This window comes from Hypomesus transpacificus, chromosome 25, assembly GCF_021917145.1.
Source record: "Hypomesus transpacificus isolate Combined female chromosome 25, fHypTra1, whole genome shotgun sequence".
NCBI classification, from domain to species: Eukaryota; Metazoa; Chordata; class Actinopteri; order Osmeriformes; family Osmeridae; genus Hypomesus; species Hypomesus transpacificus.
In genome coordinates, this window is record NC_061084.1 from 538,821 (window position 1) to 552,548 (window position 13,728).

The 13,728-nt window shown below is 56.3% G+C and overlaps 1 protein-coding gene across 1 annotated transcript in view; it reads right to left on the reverse strand.

Moving 5' to 3' along the window:
• The window catches only part of dnah2 (dynein, axonemal, heavy chain 2), a 75,764-nt gene that overhangs the window by 17,684 nt on the left and 44,352 nt on the right, over window positions 1-13,728 (reverse strand). Inside the window, exons 25-38 of the mRNA XM_047048787.1 lie at window positions 13,231-13,389; window positions 12,423-12,575; window positions 12,088-12,179; window positions 11,286-11,484; window positions 9,972-10,196; window positions 9,634-9,738; window positions 7,692-7,880; window positions 7,431-7,516; window positions 7,174-7,304; window positions 6,717-6,866; window positions 5,968-6,135; window positions 4,190-4,350; window positions 3,912-4,051; window positions 610-742 (exon numbers count right to left, since the gene is read on the reverse strand). Of these exons, the coding sequence (XP_046904743.1) occupies window positions 610-742; window positions 3,912-4,051; window positions 4,190-4,350; window positions 5,968-6,135; window positions 6,717-6,866; window positions 7,174-7,304; window positions 7,431-7,516; window positions 7,692-7,880; window positions 9,634-9,738; window positions 9,972-10,196; window positions 11,286-11,484; window positions 12,088-12,179; window positions 12,423-12,575; window positions 13,231-13,389 (2,091 nt within the window). The remainder of the gene's footprint in view (window positions 1-609; window positions 743-3,911; window positions 4,052-4,189; window positions 4,351-5,967; window positions 6,136-6,716; window positions 6,867-7,173; window positions 7,305-7,430; window positions 7,517-7,691; window positions 7,881-9,633; window positions 9,739-9,971; window positions 10,197-11,285; window positions 11,485-12,087; window positions 12,180-12,422; window positions 12,576-13,230; window positions 13,390-13,728) is intronic.

The window sequence follows — 13,728 nt, forward strand, 5'->3', positions numbered from 1 at the left end:
AAAAAAGAAAGAAGGAGAGAAGATGGAGCTGACGTGGAGCGTGGAGCGAGAAATAGGTGGAGGGTTTTAATGGAATAAAGCAGGACTGCTGCTCAGGAGGAGAGGAAATGAGCAAGCTCAGGTTAATATAACACCCAACTATATTTATAACACCCCCTCCCTCCCTCCCTCCCTCTCCCCCCTCTCCCTCCCCCCCTCTCTCTCTTCCATTTGTGCTGCCTACTGCACACGGCCATCCCTGCTATCCTTGGGGTTCCTGGCCCAGTCTGTTTTTCATGAGGCTGTTAAAGGCTGCTCGTGGGGGGTGGGGGTGGGGTGTGGGGGTGGGGGACTGAGTTCTCTCTGTTAGACTAGAGGCAGACCCTTCAACTGTATGGAACGATGGTCACATGCATCGACAAGGCCATGGATCTTTGTGTGTGTGTGTGTGTGGTAGTGGGTGAGTCTTGATGTTGGTGAAGCATTCACACCTGAATGTCACTGATGGAGAACTATGTGTGTGTATGTATGTATGTGTGCTTGGTTTGTGTTTATTTTTAGGAGTGGGTTATGTACCTGGGTGTGTGAGACTGAGTGATTCATGCAGGGGTGTGTGTGTGTGTGTCTTACCCCTTCCACAGCGCCCAGAGCCATTCCGTCTAAGTACCTCTCAGCCACCTCCAGCAGGGCGTCTCTGGGCCACTCAGAGAACCAGTCGATGGTGGTGCAGTTGACCAGCGCCGGATACTGGCGGATATAGTTCCTTGAAGACACAGAATCACACACACACATACACACCCCGATCAATCTTTGTCAATGCAATGACATTCAAATCAATAGGATTCCTATTAGTGTCTATCCGTCAATACGCCTGCTCTCATTTCCTGTCAGTATCAGTGCGGTTCATTGCGGGACTGGAGCCGTGGTCTCTGCTGCTGCCAGGGCAGCCCAGCGCAGGAGGGGTCAGCCTCCAGGGGCTTCACACCACGGCTGCTTGAGGAATGACCCAGCAGTTTGCTCTGTGTGGCCCTGCGGAGCTCCAGTCTGCCAGGGCTAGCCTGGCTAATTGCTCTCTTGTGGTGAGCCCCTGGCCAAGTGCAGTGGGAGAGGGGTGGTGGGGTGGGTACGGCAGGGTGGGTAGAGGGAGTGGGGGCAGGAGTGGGCTGTGGGGGGCAGGGTAGGGTGGGTAGTGGGGAGGCAAGGTGGGTAGAGGGCGGGCAAGGTGGGTAGAGGGGGGGCAGGGTGGGTAGAGGAGGGGCAGAGTGGGTAGAGGAGGGGCAGAGTGGGTAGAGGGGGGGGCAGGGTGGGTAGAGGAGGGGCAAGGTGGGTAGAGGAGGGGCAGAGTGGGTAGAGGGGGGGCAGGGTGGGTAGAGGGGGGGCAGAGTGGGTAGAGGAGGGGGGCAGGGTGGGTAGAGGGGGGGGCAGAGTGGGTAGAGGAGGGGCAGAGTGGGTAGAGGGGGGGGCAGGGTGGGTAGAGGGGGGGCAGAGTGGGTAGAGGAGGGGCAGGGTGGGTAGAGGGGGGGCAGAGTGGGTAGAGGAGGGGCAGAGTGGGTAGAGGGGGGGCAGGGTGGGTAGAGGGGGGGCAGAGGGGTAGAGGAGGGGCAGAGTGGGTAGAGGGGGGGCAGAGTGGGTAGAGGAGGGGCAGAGTGGGTAGAGGAGGGGCAGAGTGGGTAGAGGGGGGGCAGGGTGGGTAGAGGGGGGGCAGAGTGGGTAGAGGAGGGGCAGGGTGGGTAGAGGGGGGGCAGAGTGGGTAGAGGAGGGGCAGAGGGGTAGAGGAGGGGCAGGGTGGGTAGAGGAGGGGCAGGGTGGGTAGAGGGGGGGCAGAGTGGGTAGAGGAGGGGCAGGGTGGGTAGAGGAGGGGCAGGGTGGGTAGAGGGGGGGCAGGGTGGGTAGAGGAGGGGCAGAGGGGTAGAGGGGGGGCAGGGTGGGTAGAGGAGGGGCAGGGTGGGTAGAGGAGGGGCAGAGTGGGTAGAGGAGGGGCAGAGGGGTAGAGGGGGGGCAGGGTGGGTAGAGGAGGGGCAAGGTGGGTAGAGGAGGGGCAGAGTGGGTAGAGGGGGGGCAGGGTGGGTAGAGGAGGGGCAGAGTGGGTAGAGGAGGGGCAAGGTGGGTAGAGGGGGGGCAGAGTGGGTAGAGGAGGGGCAGGGTGGGTAGAGGAGGGGCAAGGTGGGTAGAGGAGGGGCAAGGTGGGTAGAGGGGGGGCAGAGTGGGTAGAGGGGGGGCAGGGTGGGTAGAGGAGGGGCAGAGTGGGTAGAGGAGGGGCAGGGTGGGTAGAGGAGGGGCAGAGTTGGTAGAGGAGGGGCAGAGTGGGTAGAGGGGGGGCAGGGTGGGTAGAGGGGGGGCAGAGTGGGTAGAGGAGGGGCAGGGTGGGTAGAGGAGGGGCAAGGTGGGTAGAGGGGGGGCAGGGTGGGTAGAGGAGGGGCAGAGTGGGTAGAGGAGGGGCAGGGTGGGTAGAGGAGGGGCAGGGTGGGTAGAGGAGGGGCAGAGTGGGTAGAGGAGGGGCAGGGTGGGTAGAGGAGGGGCAGGGTGGGTAGAGGAGGGGCAGTGTGGGTAGAGGAGGGGCAGAGTACCTGCTGGTTGGGGAGTGTGCCGCCAGGCAGCCAGAGACATGCTGATTAGCTCTGGGTAATGGTGCCTGCCAGCCCAATTAGCTGCATTATGTGTGACCACTGCCCCATCCCAGTCATTAGAGAGTGACTGAGAGAGAGTGTGTGTGTGTGCTAGAGTGACTGTGCGTGTCTTTACAGGATTGTCTATGGCTGTGTGTGTGCCTATGCATAAGTGTGTGTGCGTGTCCACAGTGTGTGTGTGTGTGTGTGTCCACAGTGTGTGTGTGTGTGTCTTCTCCTTCCTCAGCAGAGTGTGTGACCCTGTCGTGGTCGTCCCCACCCCGTCATTTCCAATTCCTGCCAGCCTCAGGTCGTCCATCTCAGCCTCGGCCCCCCCTCGCCACACCTCATTTGCCAGACACGGGACGCCAATCAGCCAATAACAAGCTGTCTGACGCCGACACGGCTCTCTGTCCCTCCACGCTCCGTCTGCGGAGAATGAGGTGAGGGGCGGGGGGAGGACGGTCAGAGAAGGGGGAGGAAGAAGAGAGAGGAGACAGAGGGAGGACAGGGGGGTGGAGGAAGGGAGGGAAGGAGGGTGTAGGATGGAGGGAGGGTGGAGGGAGGCAGGATGGAGGCAGGGTGGAGGCAGGGTGGAGGCAGGGTGGAGGCAGGGCGGAGGGAGGAGGCAGGGTGGAGGCAGGGTGGAGGCAGGGTGGAGGCAGGGTGGAGGCAGGGTGGAGGCAGGGCGGAGGGAGGAGGCAGGGTGGAGGCAGGGTGGAGGCAGGATGGAGGCAGGGTGGAGGCAGGGTGGAGGCAGGGTGGAGGCAGGGCGGAGGGAGGAGGCAGTGGTCCACAGAGGGATGCTGCTGCTGATGAGAGGGACTGTGATAATGAGAGCAGGCTGGCTGTGACTGGAGATGACACCTTGACTGGGTGTAAACGTGTTGTTGTGTAACCACACAGCTTGATCACACCACCAGATGAGGGGGGGAAGGTGTGATGGAGACAAAGACAGGAAGAGAGGTAAGCTCCTTTTATGTAGCCTGTTCAAGGCCCAGATGTTAAGCCTTTATGCTGCCTCACAGTCCTGTATTAAAGGCACGAATAAGGAATGGGGGGGGGGGGGGGGGGGGGGGGGGGGGGTCGTTGTTGTTCCGGTAATAAGCTGGCAGCAGAGGTGGTCACAGAACCGAATGGATGTCTGTGTGAAAGGTAGAGCTGGCATGTGGCTTTGTTCGGTCCTGTGTACAAAGCTGGCATAACGAGGGCTCTTCTTTACAGCAATATTGATGGATCTGTTTGTAAAAAATGGCTCTAGAGAGCAAGACAGAGAGAGCTACCAGAAAACTCAGTCTATTTTGTGTGTGTGTGTGTGTGGGCTACCTGAAGGGGTCTCCCACAGGGCTCATACAGAGCACTATGTGCAGGTTGTTCCTGACTCTGTCAATCAGGTAGTTGAACATGGATTCTGGGGTCTCCATGACGTTGTCCTTCCTGGCTGAGTCTGACAGGGCACTGCACACCTGGGGGGGGGGGGGGGGGGGGGGAGGGGAGGGGACACACTCACTGGTGTAAATACAGACTACCACACACACACACACACACACACACACGCTCACACCCCCTCTGGCTTACATCTGTAGAACACTCCACAAACTCACCTCGTCAAACTCATCCTGCTTGTAGAGGTTGGGCACCTCCCCGGAGCTCAGCACGTTGTTGACGTCCTCCAGGAAGGACTCGTCCACGATCTGGGTGTCGTTGAACAGGAACACGGTGGGCTTGTTATCCACGCCCGTCATGCGGTACAGGTTCTTGATGTCTAGGAAGAAAGCAACAGCCACTCGGTGAAGGAGAGCAGGCGAGGGGGAGAGCAGGAGAGCAGGCGAGGAGGAGAGCAGGAGAGCAGGAGAGCAGGCGAGGGGGAGAGCAGGAGAGCAGGCGAGGGGGAGAGCAGGAGAGCAGGAGAGCAGGAGAGCAGGCGAGCAGGAGAGCAGGAGAGCAGGAGAGCAGGAGAGCAGGCGAGGGGGAGAGGGGGAGAGCAGGCAAGGGGGAGAGCAGGAGAGCAGGACAGCAGGAGAGGGGGAGAGCAGGAGAGCAGGACAGCAGGAGAGCAGGCGAGGGGGGAGAGCAGGAGAGCAGGAGAGCAGGAGAGCAGGAGAGCAGGAGAGCAGGCGAGGGGGAGAGCAGGAGAGGGGGAGAGCAGGAGAGGGGGGCCGGTGCTGTGGGGCCGCGTGGGACACGGTTTTCTCATTACGCTCCGACGAGCCGGCCTTGCAAATTGCCGTATGCATGCGGCTAACCTATACATCTGGGCTAAGTGTCAATTTGTTGGTTGTGAGGGTGGGGGGGGGGGGAACGGTGTGGCGTTGCCTGGGCGACTTGTAAAACAACAATAAGTACGATAGAGAGGCAAACAACTGTGGCAAATTGCATCTGAAATAAAGAGGTCTTTCAGAGAGCCCCAGAACATAAGGGCGACAGTCAGAGCCAATTAATATTAAATGCTTGGAAAGCCAGCGCAACGTAATTCAGAGCAATTATGTGAAAAACAAATGTCTGGCAGTTGGCACATCCCCCCCCAAACAGGCCAAATTAATTCTCACTTGTAGAGAAAACTAAGGGGGAGAGAGAGTAAGAGAGTGAGAGAGAGATTAAGAGAATCAGAGAGACCAAAATAACTTGTTTGGAAATGCGGATTCTTAAACACAGTTTTACTCTGTCAGAAAGTCGATTTGTGTTTGTTGATGTGAAAACCAAAGGGACAACAGCATTTACTTTAATGTGTTCTGGGCTCCTGTGTGACCTGTGGTTACTTGAGGTGGAGGGTTGGAGGCAGGGATGGAAGAGAGGAGGAGAAGGAGGAGGTGGAGACGGAACAGAAGAGGAGGAGAGGGAGAGAAGGAGGTATAACAGAGGAGGAGAAGGAGGAGGTCGAGACGGAACAGAGCAGGAGGAGAGGGAGAAGAGGAGACGGAACAGAAGAGGAGGAGAGGGAGAGGAGGAGGTGGAGACGGAACAGAGGAGGAGAAGGAGGAGGTGGAGATGGAACAGAAGAGGAGGAGAGGGAGAGGAGGAGGTGGAGACGGAACACAGGAGAAGAAGAGAGGAGGTGGAGACGGAACAGATGAGGAAAAGGAGGAGATGGAACAGAGGAGGAGTAGAGAGAGAGGAGGAAGTGGAACACAGGAGAAGAAGAGAGGAGGTGGAGACGGAACAGAGGAGGAGAAGGAGGAGGTGGAGATGGAACAGAAGAGGAGGAGAGGGAGAGGAGGAGGTGGAGACGGAACACAGGAGAAGAAGAGAGGAGGTGGAGACGGAACAGATGAGGAAAAGGAGGAGATGGAACAGAGGAGGAGTAGAGAGAGAGGAGGAAGTGGAACACAGGAGAAGAAGAGAGGAGGTGGAGACGGAACAGAGGAGGAGGAGGCTGTGTTACCGTCTCTGAACTCCTGCTTGCGGTACTGCTTGGTGACCTCCACCTGGAAGGTGAGGTATTCACACATGTAGGAGGCCATCCTGGCCAGGCTCTGTCTGCCGGAGCCTCCGATGCCCACCAGCAGCATGTTGCCCCGGGGCTGGCTGATCACACGCACCACACGCGTGACTGGAGGACCACACACACACACACACACATGCAAATTAACACTCAAGCACACAAACACAAACATACACATACACACAAAGAAACACGTGTACACGGAAACATACACACACACAGAAACACACAAATGAACGCTCAAGCACACAAACACGAAAACACACACACTCAGAAACACACACACAGGAGTACACACACGTACAGAAAAATACACACATACGTGCGCAGAAAAACAACCAGAAAAACACACACACACACACACCCAGCGTAAGACCAGTGTGATCCCCAGAGATGCGTTGAGCAACACTGGTGTCTGGATGGTAGGTGGTAGTGAAGTGGCTGGGTCCAGCAGGGCTGGAGAGTGGAGTGTGGATGGTACCCAGTGATGAAGCTATCACAGCTCCCAGCTGGGGGATCAGAGCCTCTCTCTGGAGGTCCAATAACACACTAGAGAGCAGGGGAACATCTACCACTGGGGGTGCTGCTGACTGCTTTATGCCGGGAAGGGTATTCAGTCTGGCTGGGTGTGGTGTGTGCTCGAGTGTGTGGCTGTGTGTGGTGTGTGGTGTGTGTGTGGTGCTACTGACTGTGTTGGATGGCGTCTCTGAACAGCACCAGGCTCATAGGCACCACCCCGGGGGTCATGTTGTAGTCCTCCAGCTGGGTCTCGATGAAGCTCTTCAGGGTCCTAAAGTCCAACAGGTCCTCGTACACACGGGGCTCCTTCAGGAAGTCACCTGACAGGGCAAGGGAGGGAGGGAGGGAGGGAGGGAGGGAGGGAGGGAGGGAGGGAGAGAGGGAGGGAGGGAGGGAGGGAGGGAGGGAGGGAGGGAGGGAGGGAGGGAGGGAGGGAGGGAGGGAGGGAGGGAGGGAGGGAGGGAGGGAGGGAGGGAGGGAGGGAGGGAGAGAGAGAGAGAGAGAGGGAGGTGGGCATATCACTCCTGGGACTATGCCAGTTGAATCGGACACAGTCAACTAATTGTAATCAATCCACTCTTTATCTACCTATGAAGAATGTGTGTGTCTGTGATTAAGAGAGAGTACCAAAGATAGGCGGTTGTTTGTTGGGGCAGATGCTGTGGAAAGTGAGGTCAAACAGAGTGCCCAGTTTCTCTGAAATCAGGCTCACGAACGCCTCCAAGTCACTCTGGTCCACCAGGCGATCAGAAAACACCCTGGATACGAAGACACACACACACAACACACACACACAGAACACACACACACAGAACACACACATTAGCAGAGCGTGCTGCTACCCAGCCCAGACTGTGCTGAATGGTGTGAGGGTGGGGCGGTACCTGAAGCACTCGTGGATCCACAGTCTGGTGATGCTGTGCTTGGTGTCATGGAAGTCCCTGTGAGCCCTCAGTAAGCCCTGGAACACCTGGACACACAGGACGGAACACTTGACACACACACACACACACACCTCATCCTCGTCTGACGCCAAGTGTGTGTGTGTGTGTGTGTACTGTAGCTTAAGCCAGAGTGGAGCGAAAACACCAGCAATGACAGCATAGGTCAACGTGTGTGTGTGTGTGTGTGTGTGTGGGTCGTGCCTTGGAGATGTCCCTGAGGTTGAACAGGTAGTGGATCTTGGCGGGCGTGGGCAGGAAGCGGGTGGTGATGGCGTAGTAGAGCTCCAGGGTGGCCTGGGTCAGGACACCTCCGATGGGCTTCACCTCCTCCTCAAACTCCTGCAGCTTCTGGTTGATCATGGTGCCGTAGATACGCCTGATCTGGGACTCCTGGAGGGGGGGAGGAGTAAAGGAGGGAGGGGGAGGAGAGAGGGAGGGGGAGGAGAGAGGGAGGGGGTTAGGGTGGGCAGGGGTATATAGGGAGAGAGGGAGAGGGTTAGGGTGGGCAGGGATATTTAGTGCGAGAGGGTTAGGGTGGGCAGGGGTTTATAGGGAGAGAGGGTGAAAAAGTCCACAGGTGAATGAGGGAAAGATGGAACTGGAATGAGACACTCAGATTTACACTCAGATTCACACTCATCTCTCACACGTTTAAGATGGACAGGAAATGAGTTTTTTTTTATCCCATAAATGGTAAACTAGATGGTTTTAGTTTTGAATGGGTGGAGAGGATTCTCTGCAGTCCTATCAGCTTGTTAATGCAAACGTACATACCGTGAATGAGATGTGGAGGAAAGGGTGGCAGAAATAAGAGAGCAGAAGAGAAAGAGAAAGGAGAGTGGGGGGGCAGGGGGGGTTGAAAGGGGACAAGTGGCCGAGCGGAGAGACGGACCAGACGGGTTGAAAGAGAATGAAGAGCAGAGATGAAAGGCTCCCGAGGAAAATAGACAGGGTGATGATGATTGAAAAGATAGATGAGAGTTGGGAGAGAGGGAGAGGTATAGAGAGAGAGAGAGAGAGGGCGGTAGAGGTACGAAACCAGACAGCCTGGATGGAGGGGACAGAGAGCGCAGAGAGAGGGAGAGAGAGTGCACATAAAGGGAGAGAAAGAGGGAGAGAGAGCGCAGAGAGGGAGAGAGAGAGTGCACATAGAGGGGGAAAAAATAGAGAAAGGTAAAGAGGCTGACAGAAAAATGAAAGGAAGGAAACATTGATGAGAAGCCTCTCAGTCGATCAGCCTTTTTGGGGCTGAATGAATGAGCCTGAGAGTCGTATATAGAGGTTGTTATCAGTCTAATCATCATCATCATCATCGTCGTCGTCATCATCAGGATAATAAGAGTAATTCATGGACAGGATGGAGACTAGCGCAGGATAAAATGTCAGATGGGAAAGAAGGCCATTATCGGAGCCGCACTGCAGAGAGACAGAACCTACTTACTGAAACAGAGGGAGCGAGGGAGCGAGAGGGGAAAAGGAGAAACAATTTGTGGAGGGGGGGGGGGGGGAGAGGGAGGGGGGATGGAGGGAGGGGGGGGGATGGAGGGAGGGGGGATGGAGGGAGGGGGGATGGATGGGGGGGGATGGAGGGAGGGGGGATGGAGGGAGGGGGGATGGAGGGAGGGGGGGTGGAGGGAGGGGGGGTGGAGGGGGGGGGGATGGAGGGAGGGGGGATGGAGGGAGGGGGGATGGAGGGGGGGGGGATGGAGGGAGGGGGGATGGAGGGAGGGGGGGTGGAGGGAGGGGGGGTGGAGGGAGGGGGGGGTGGAGGGAGGGGGGATGGAGGGGGGGGGATGGAGGGAGGGGGGGGGTGGAGGGAGGGGGGGATGGAGGGGGGGGGATGGAGGGAGGGGGGGGGGTGGAGGGAGGGGGGGGGATGGAGGGAGGGGGGGGGGGCAATAGAGAGGAAGGAAAGTAGGAAAGGATGGTAGGCCGGGGAACGGAGGAGGCAGAATTAGAACAAAGAAAGGGGATGGTATGATGGAGGTAGGGATGAACAGAAGAGGAAGAGGAGAGGGAGGAGAGGAGAGGGGGGTGTAGGTAGAGACAGAACAGAAGAGGAGGAGGAGGAGAGGGGGGTGTAGGTAGAGACAGAACAGCAGAGGAGGAGGAGGAGGTAGCAGCAGGTCTTCAGCTGACTCACAGCAGGGAAGGTCATGTTGATGAGGTTGAAGCGACTCTGCAGGCGACCAGAGATGTGGGTCCTCCCTCCACCAGGGGGCCCCATTGATGCCAGCAGAAACATGTCCTACTCTCACACACACACACACAGCAGGGGGAAGTAATTGAATTCAACTTTGTAGCACAAACACAAACACACACTGAGACATTGTACTGAAATAGAAACGCCTTGAGCAGTAGAATAAGAGGGAGGACGTGAAGAGGGAGGTAACAGACAATTAGTCTTCATAATGGTTTATGGGGCCACACACACACACATTCCCCTTCCCGCTACCTGTTGAGTAAGCCCTCTCCTCTCACCTTGACACACTTGAGGGTCTGTTTCTGGCGGTCGTACCAGAAGCCGTAGTCGATCCAGAGGCGCAGGAGTTCCAGGGGGGGCTGGGAGCTAAAGTTGTCGAGCGCCGGCATGTTCAGGTCGTCCAGGAAGGTCAGCATGCGCTTCCCCCCCACCGGCACGTACACACCCTTGGTCCTCTTCTCCACGCGGCTCTCGATGATGGCCTGCACGTTGTGGGAGGTGGTCTGGAGAAGGGGGAGGGGGGGGGGGGGGTAGGAAAGTTAAGTTCCGGAGGTGTGTGCGCAGCACAAACATGTGTGTGTTTGTGTGTGTTGGTGTCTAAAGTGGAGTCAGAGAAAGTGAAAGACAAATTGAAAGCTGCAGAGAGAGAAAGTAGGTGAGAGAGGGAAAGAGCAGAGGGGGGGGGGGTTGGGGGGGCGAGGGATATGCCGGAGAAAAAATAGAATGTGGAGGAATGTGGAGGAATTGGGCTAAGGAAACGAGGAGAATGAACGAGAGAAAGAGAGGAGTCAGACAGAGGAGTCACAAGAGAGAGAGAGAGAGAGAGAGAGAGCGAGAAGACAGATAGCCAGACAGAGAGGGGAAAGTTTGCCATGCAGAGCTGGGGGCAGAGATGGAGAGATGAGGTGGAGGAGAGCTAGATGGATGGAGAGGAGGGGTGCGGGGAGAAAAATGGTGCAAGCCCATTGGCTAAGCCGGGCCTGTAATGGAGACGAATGTGGACGAGGTCCGGCCTTGATGGATGATTACTGCGGCACAGGTGATCAGTGCTTTCATCATCCCTGATGAGCGTAATGGCTGCTCATCAGAGGCTGCTGAGGTGACTCAGCTAATTGCGGTGTGGTGGAGTGCATGGCTGCTGATGATGGTGGTGGTGGTGGTGGTCAGTGTGTGGATGCAGTCCCAGCAGACTGAGGCCACAGAGAGCCCTGTGTGTCCTGGATGCAGCTGCACCTCAACACCCTCTCTCTCTCTCTCTCTCTCTGGACGCTGGACTGGAGAAGTGGGACTGGAGGCTGGCCTCACAGACTGTAGCTGCTGCAGTCTATGTCTACAGAGTAAGTGTGTGTCTGTGTGTGTCTGTGTATGTGTGTGTGTGTCTGTGTGTGTTTGTGTCTGTGTGTGTCTGTGTGTGTGTGTGTGTCAGCAGCTTGGGGCTAGCTCGTTCAGTATACATGATGTTTCCCTGACATATCAAAGCCAGGGTCCTCTTTCCAACGCTCCCAAACTTGTAATGCATGTCAGAGGATGACTGGTCTTTGTCGTCGTCCCCCCCCACCTTCCCCTCCAGCTGGGCGGGGTCTGGGTCTCACCTGGGAGGACATGTTGACGGTGAGCGTGGTCCACTGGGAGGGCTCCAGGGCCTGCAGGACGGTCTGGGCCACCGAGGTCTTCCCAGTCCCCACCGGGCCCGTCAGCAGCACTGGGTAGCGGCCCGTCACCAGCGCACGCACCAGGAAGTTGTAGCGCACCGTGTCCACCGTGGGCACCATGATCTTGTAGAAGGGAGCGCTGGGGAGAGGGAGGGGGGGTGGATAGAAGGGGAGGGGCGTGGTGGAGAGAGGTTGGTTAAGAGGATTTGGGAGGTAAGGGAGAAAGGGAATAGTCGGGGTTGTAATTAACAGAGGGTGTTTGGGGAGCGATGGGGGGAAATTGAAGAGAGTGAGCAACAGATGAGGAGAGAGAGAATGAAGAAGGGATGAAGAGAGAGCGGGGTGTGGGCGGAGAGGTGAATGGGTATGAATGGGAGTGTGAATGTGAAAGGTGAGGGGTGGGATGATGAAATGATGGGATTGAGAGAGAGATTGAGGGGATCGATTAAAAAAGAGCGGGAGGGAGAGAGATAAAAAGGGCATTATGAATCGAGGACACCATTTAATGATGCTTAAAAACATTCACACTCTCTGACACTAAATCACACCTGAACTCTCTCTCTCTCACACACACACACACACACACACACACAGTCAGTGATAGAGTGTGAGCTGCAGTGTCTCATTGCGGGCCAGTAAATCAGCCAACAGGCGTCTGCCTCAGAGCTGAGGCCAAGGAGCCCAGGTACCACACACACACACACACACACAAAGACACACACACAAACGCACACACACTTACTTGGCGGCATAGCGCCAGCCCTTGGGCAGTTTGTCCTCAAAGGAAGTCCATGTCTTGTTCTTAGAATCCACATAGTATTCATAGATGGTGTCCTAGAAACAGAGATTACAAACAAGAGTTTGGTGTTTATGAAAAACAGTAGAAGAGAAAGGTAATGTGTGTGTGTGGTGTGTGTGTGTGTCTGTGTGTGTAAAAGCGATGAGACGGATGATGCTATTATAAACACATGAATCAGAGGAGATAATTAAGTCTCAATAGGATAGAGCATTCAGAGTTATTACTGTGTGTGTGTGAGTTGGCACGTGTGTGTGTGTGTGTGTGTGTGTGTGTGAGACCTTGTTAGGGAAGGTGCCCTCCATCTCCCTGAGGAAGTTGTCCATCTTCTTGCGGCCGTCCTCGTCCACAGAGGCGCACACCGACCAGACGAGGCTGAAGATGAACCACAACTCAACCATGCGACCATAGTTATCAGAGTCACCGGGGTTGACCTGGGAAGGGAGGGGGGAGGAGGAGGGGGGAGGAGGAGGGAGGAGGGGGGAGGAGGAGGGGGACAGATGGGGAGAACAGAAACGGGAGAGACGGAGGATAAGAAAAGAGAGAGAATTTTATGAACTCACAAAGAGAGAACGAGAGACAAAGAGAGAGATGGAGAGAGAGGGGGGGAAAGGGAGAGATGGAGAGAGAGGGGGGGAAAGGGAGAGATGGAGAGAGAGGGGGGTTTTTAAGAACCTCTTTGTAGTGCCATTCCACAGTGCACTCGCTGCACTGCTGCACTGCTGCTCTGCGTCGACGGAATCAAAGAGGGACGACAACACAGGGAAACAAAACAGCAAATAACAAAACACAGCCCGCTTCCAACCTCGCTATCAACTTAGCTCGACTTAGCTTCACAAGGCAAAGTTCCACCTCCACCACTCATCTAAAGTTCTCCCCGCACAGCAGCGACAGAAACACAGAGCGATAGGCACACACACAGTCAGGTTGGTTCATGTCAAGGGGATCAAAGCCTCACTATAGTTAGGTTGTGTTTCGGTACATCAACAAGCCTCTACAGCTAGACCCCTCATGTCTAAGGGTTAAAGCAGACGGGGATAAATCAACTATATCCGGGCCAGTTGCCAAGGTGGTTGCCGTGGTACTGACCCCGTTGGCGGGCGTGGCCAGAGAGTCGTAGAGGCGACAGAGGGAGGAGATTCCGTTGAGCTCGGTGATTTGGACCAGCTCCTTGCAGCTGCTCCTCCTGAACGCCACCGTCTTCTCTACGTACTTGTCAAACAGACGCTGCAGGTGCTCCACCTCCCCCTGGATAGAGAGAGACAGAGAGAGAGACAGAGAGAGACAGGGAGAGAGAAAGAGAGAGAGACAGAGAGAGAGACAGAGAGAGACAGAGAGAGAGAGAGAGAGGGAGAGACAGAGAGAGAGAGAGAGAGAGAGGGAGAGACAGAGACAGAGAGAGACAGAGAGAGAGAGACAAACAGATAGAGAGAGACAGATAGAGAGAGACAGAGAGAGACAGAGAGAAACCGAGAGAGAGAGAGACAGAGAGAGACAGAGAGAAACCGAGAGAGACAGAGAGAGAGACAGAGAGACAAACAGACAGAGACAGATAGAGAACGAGAGAGAGAGAGAGAAGCAGGGGTG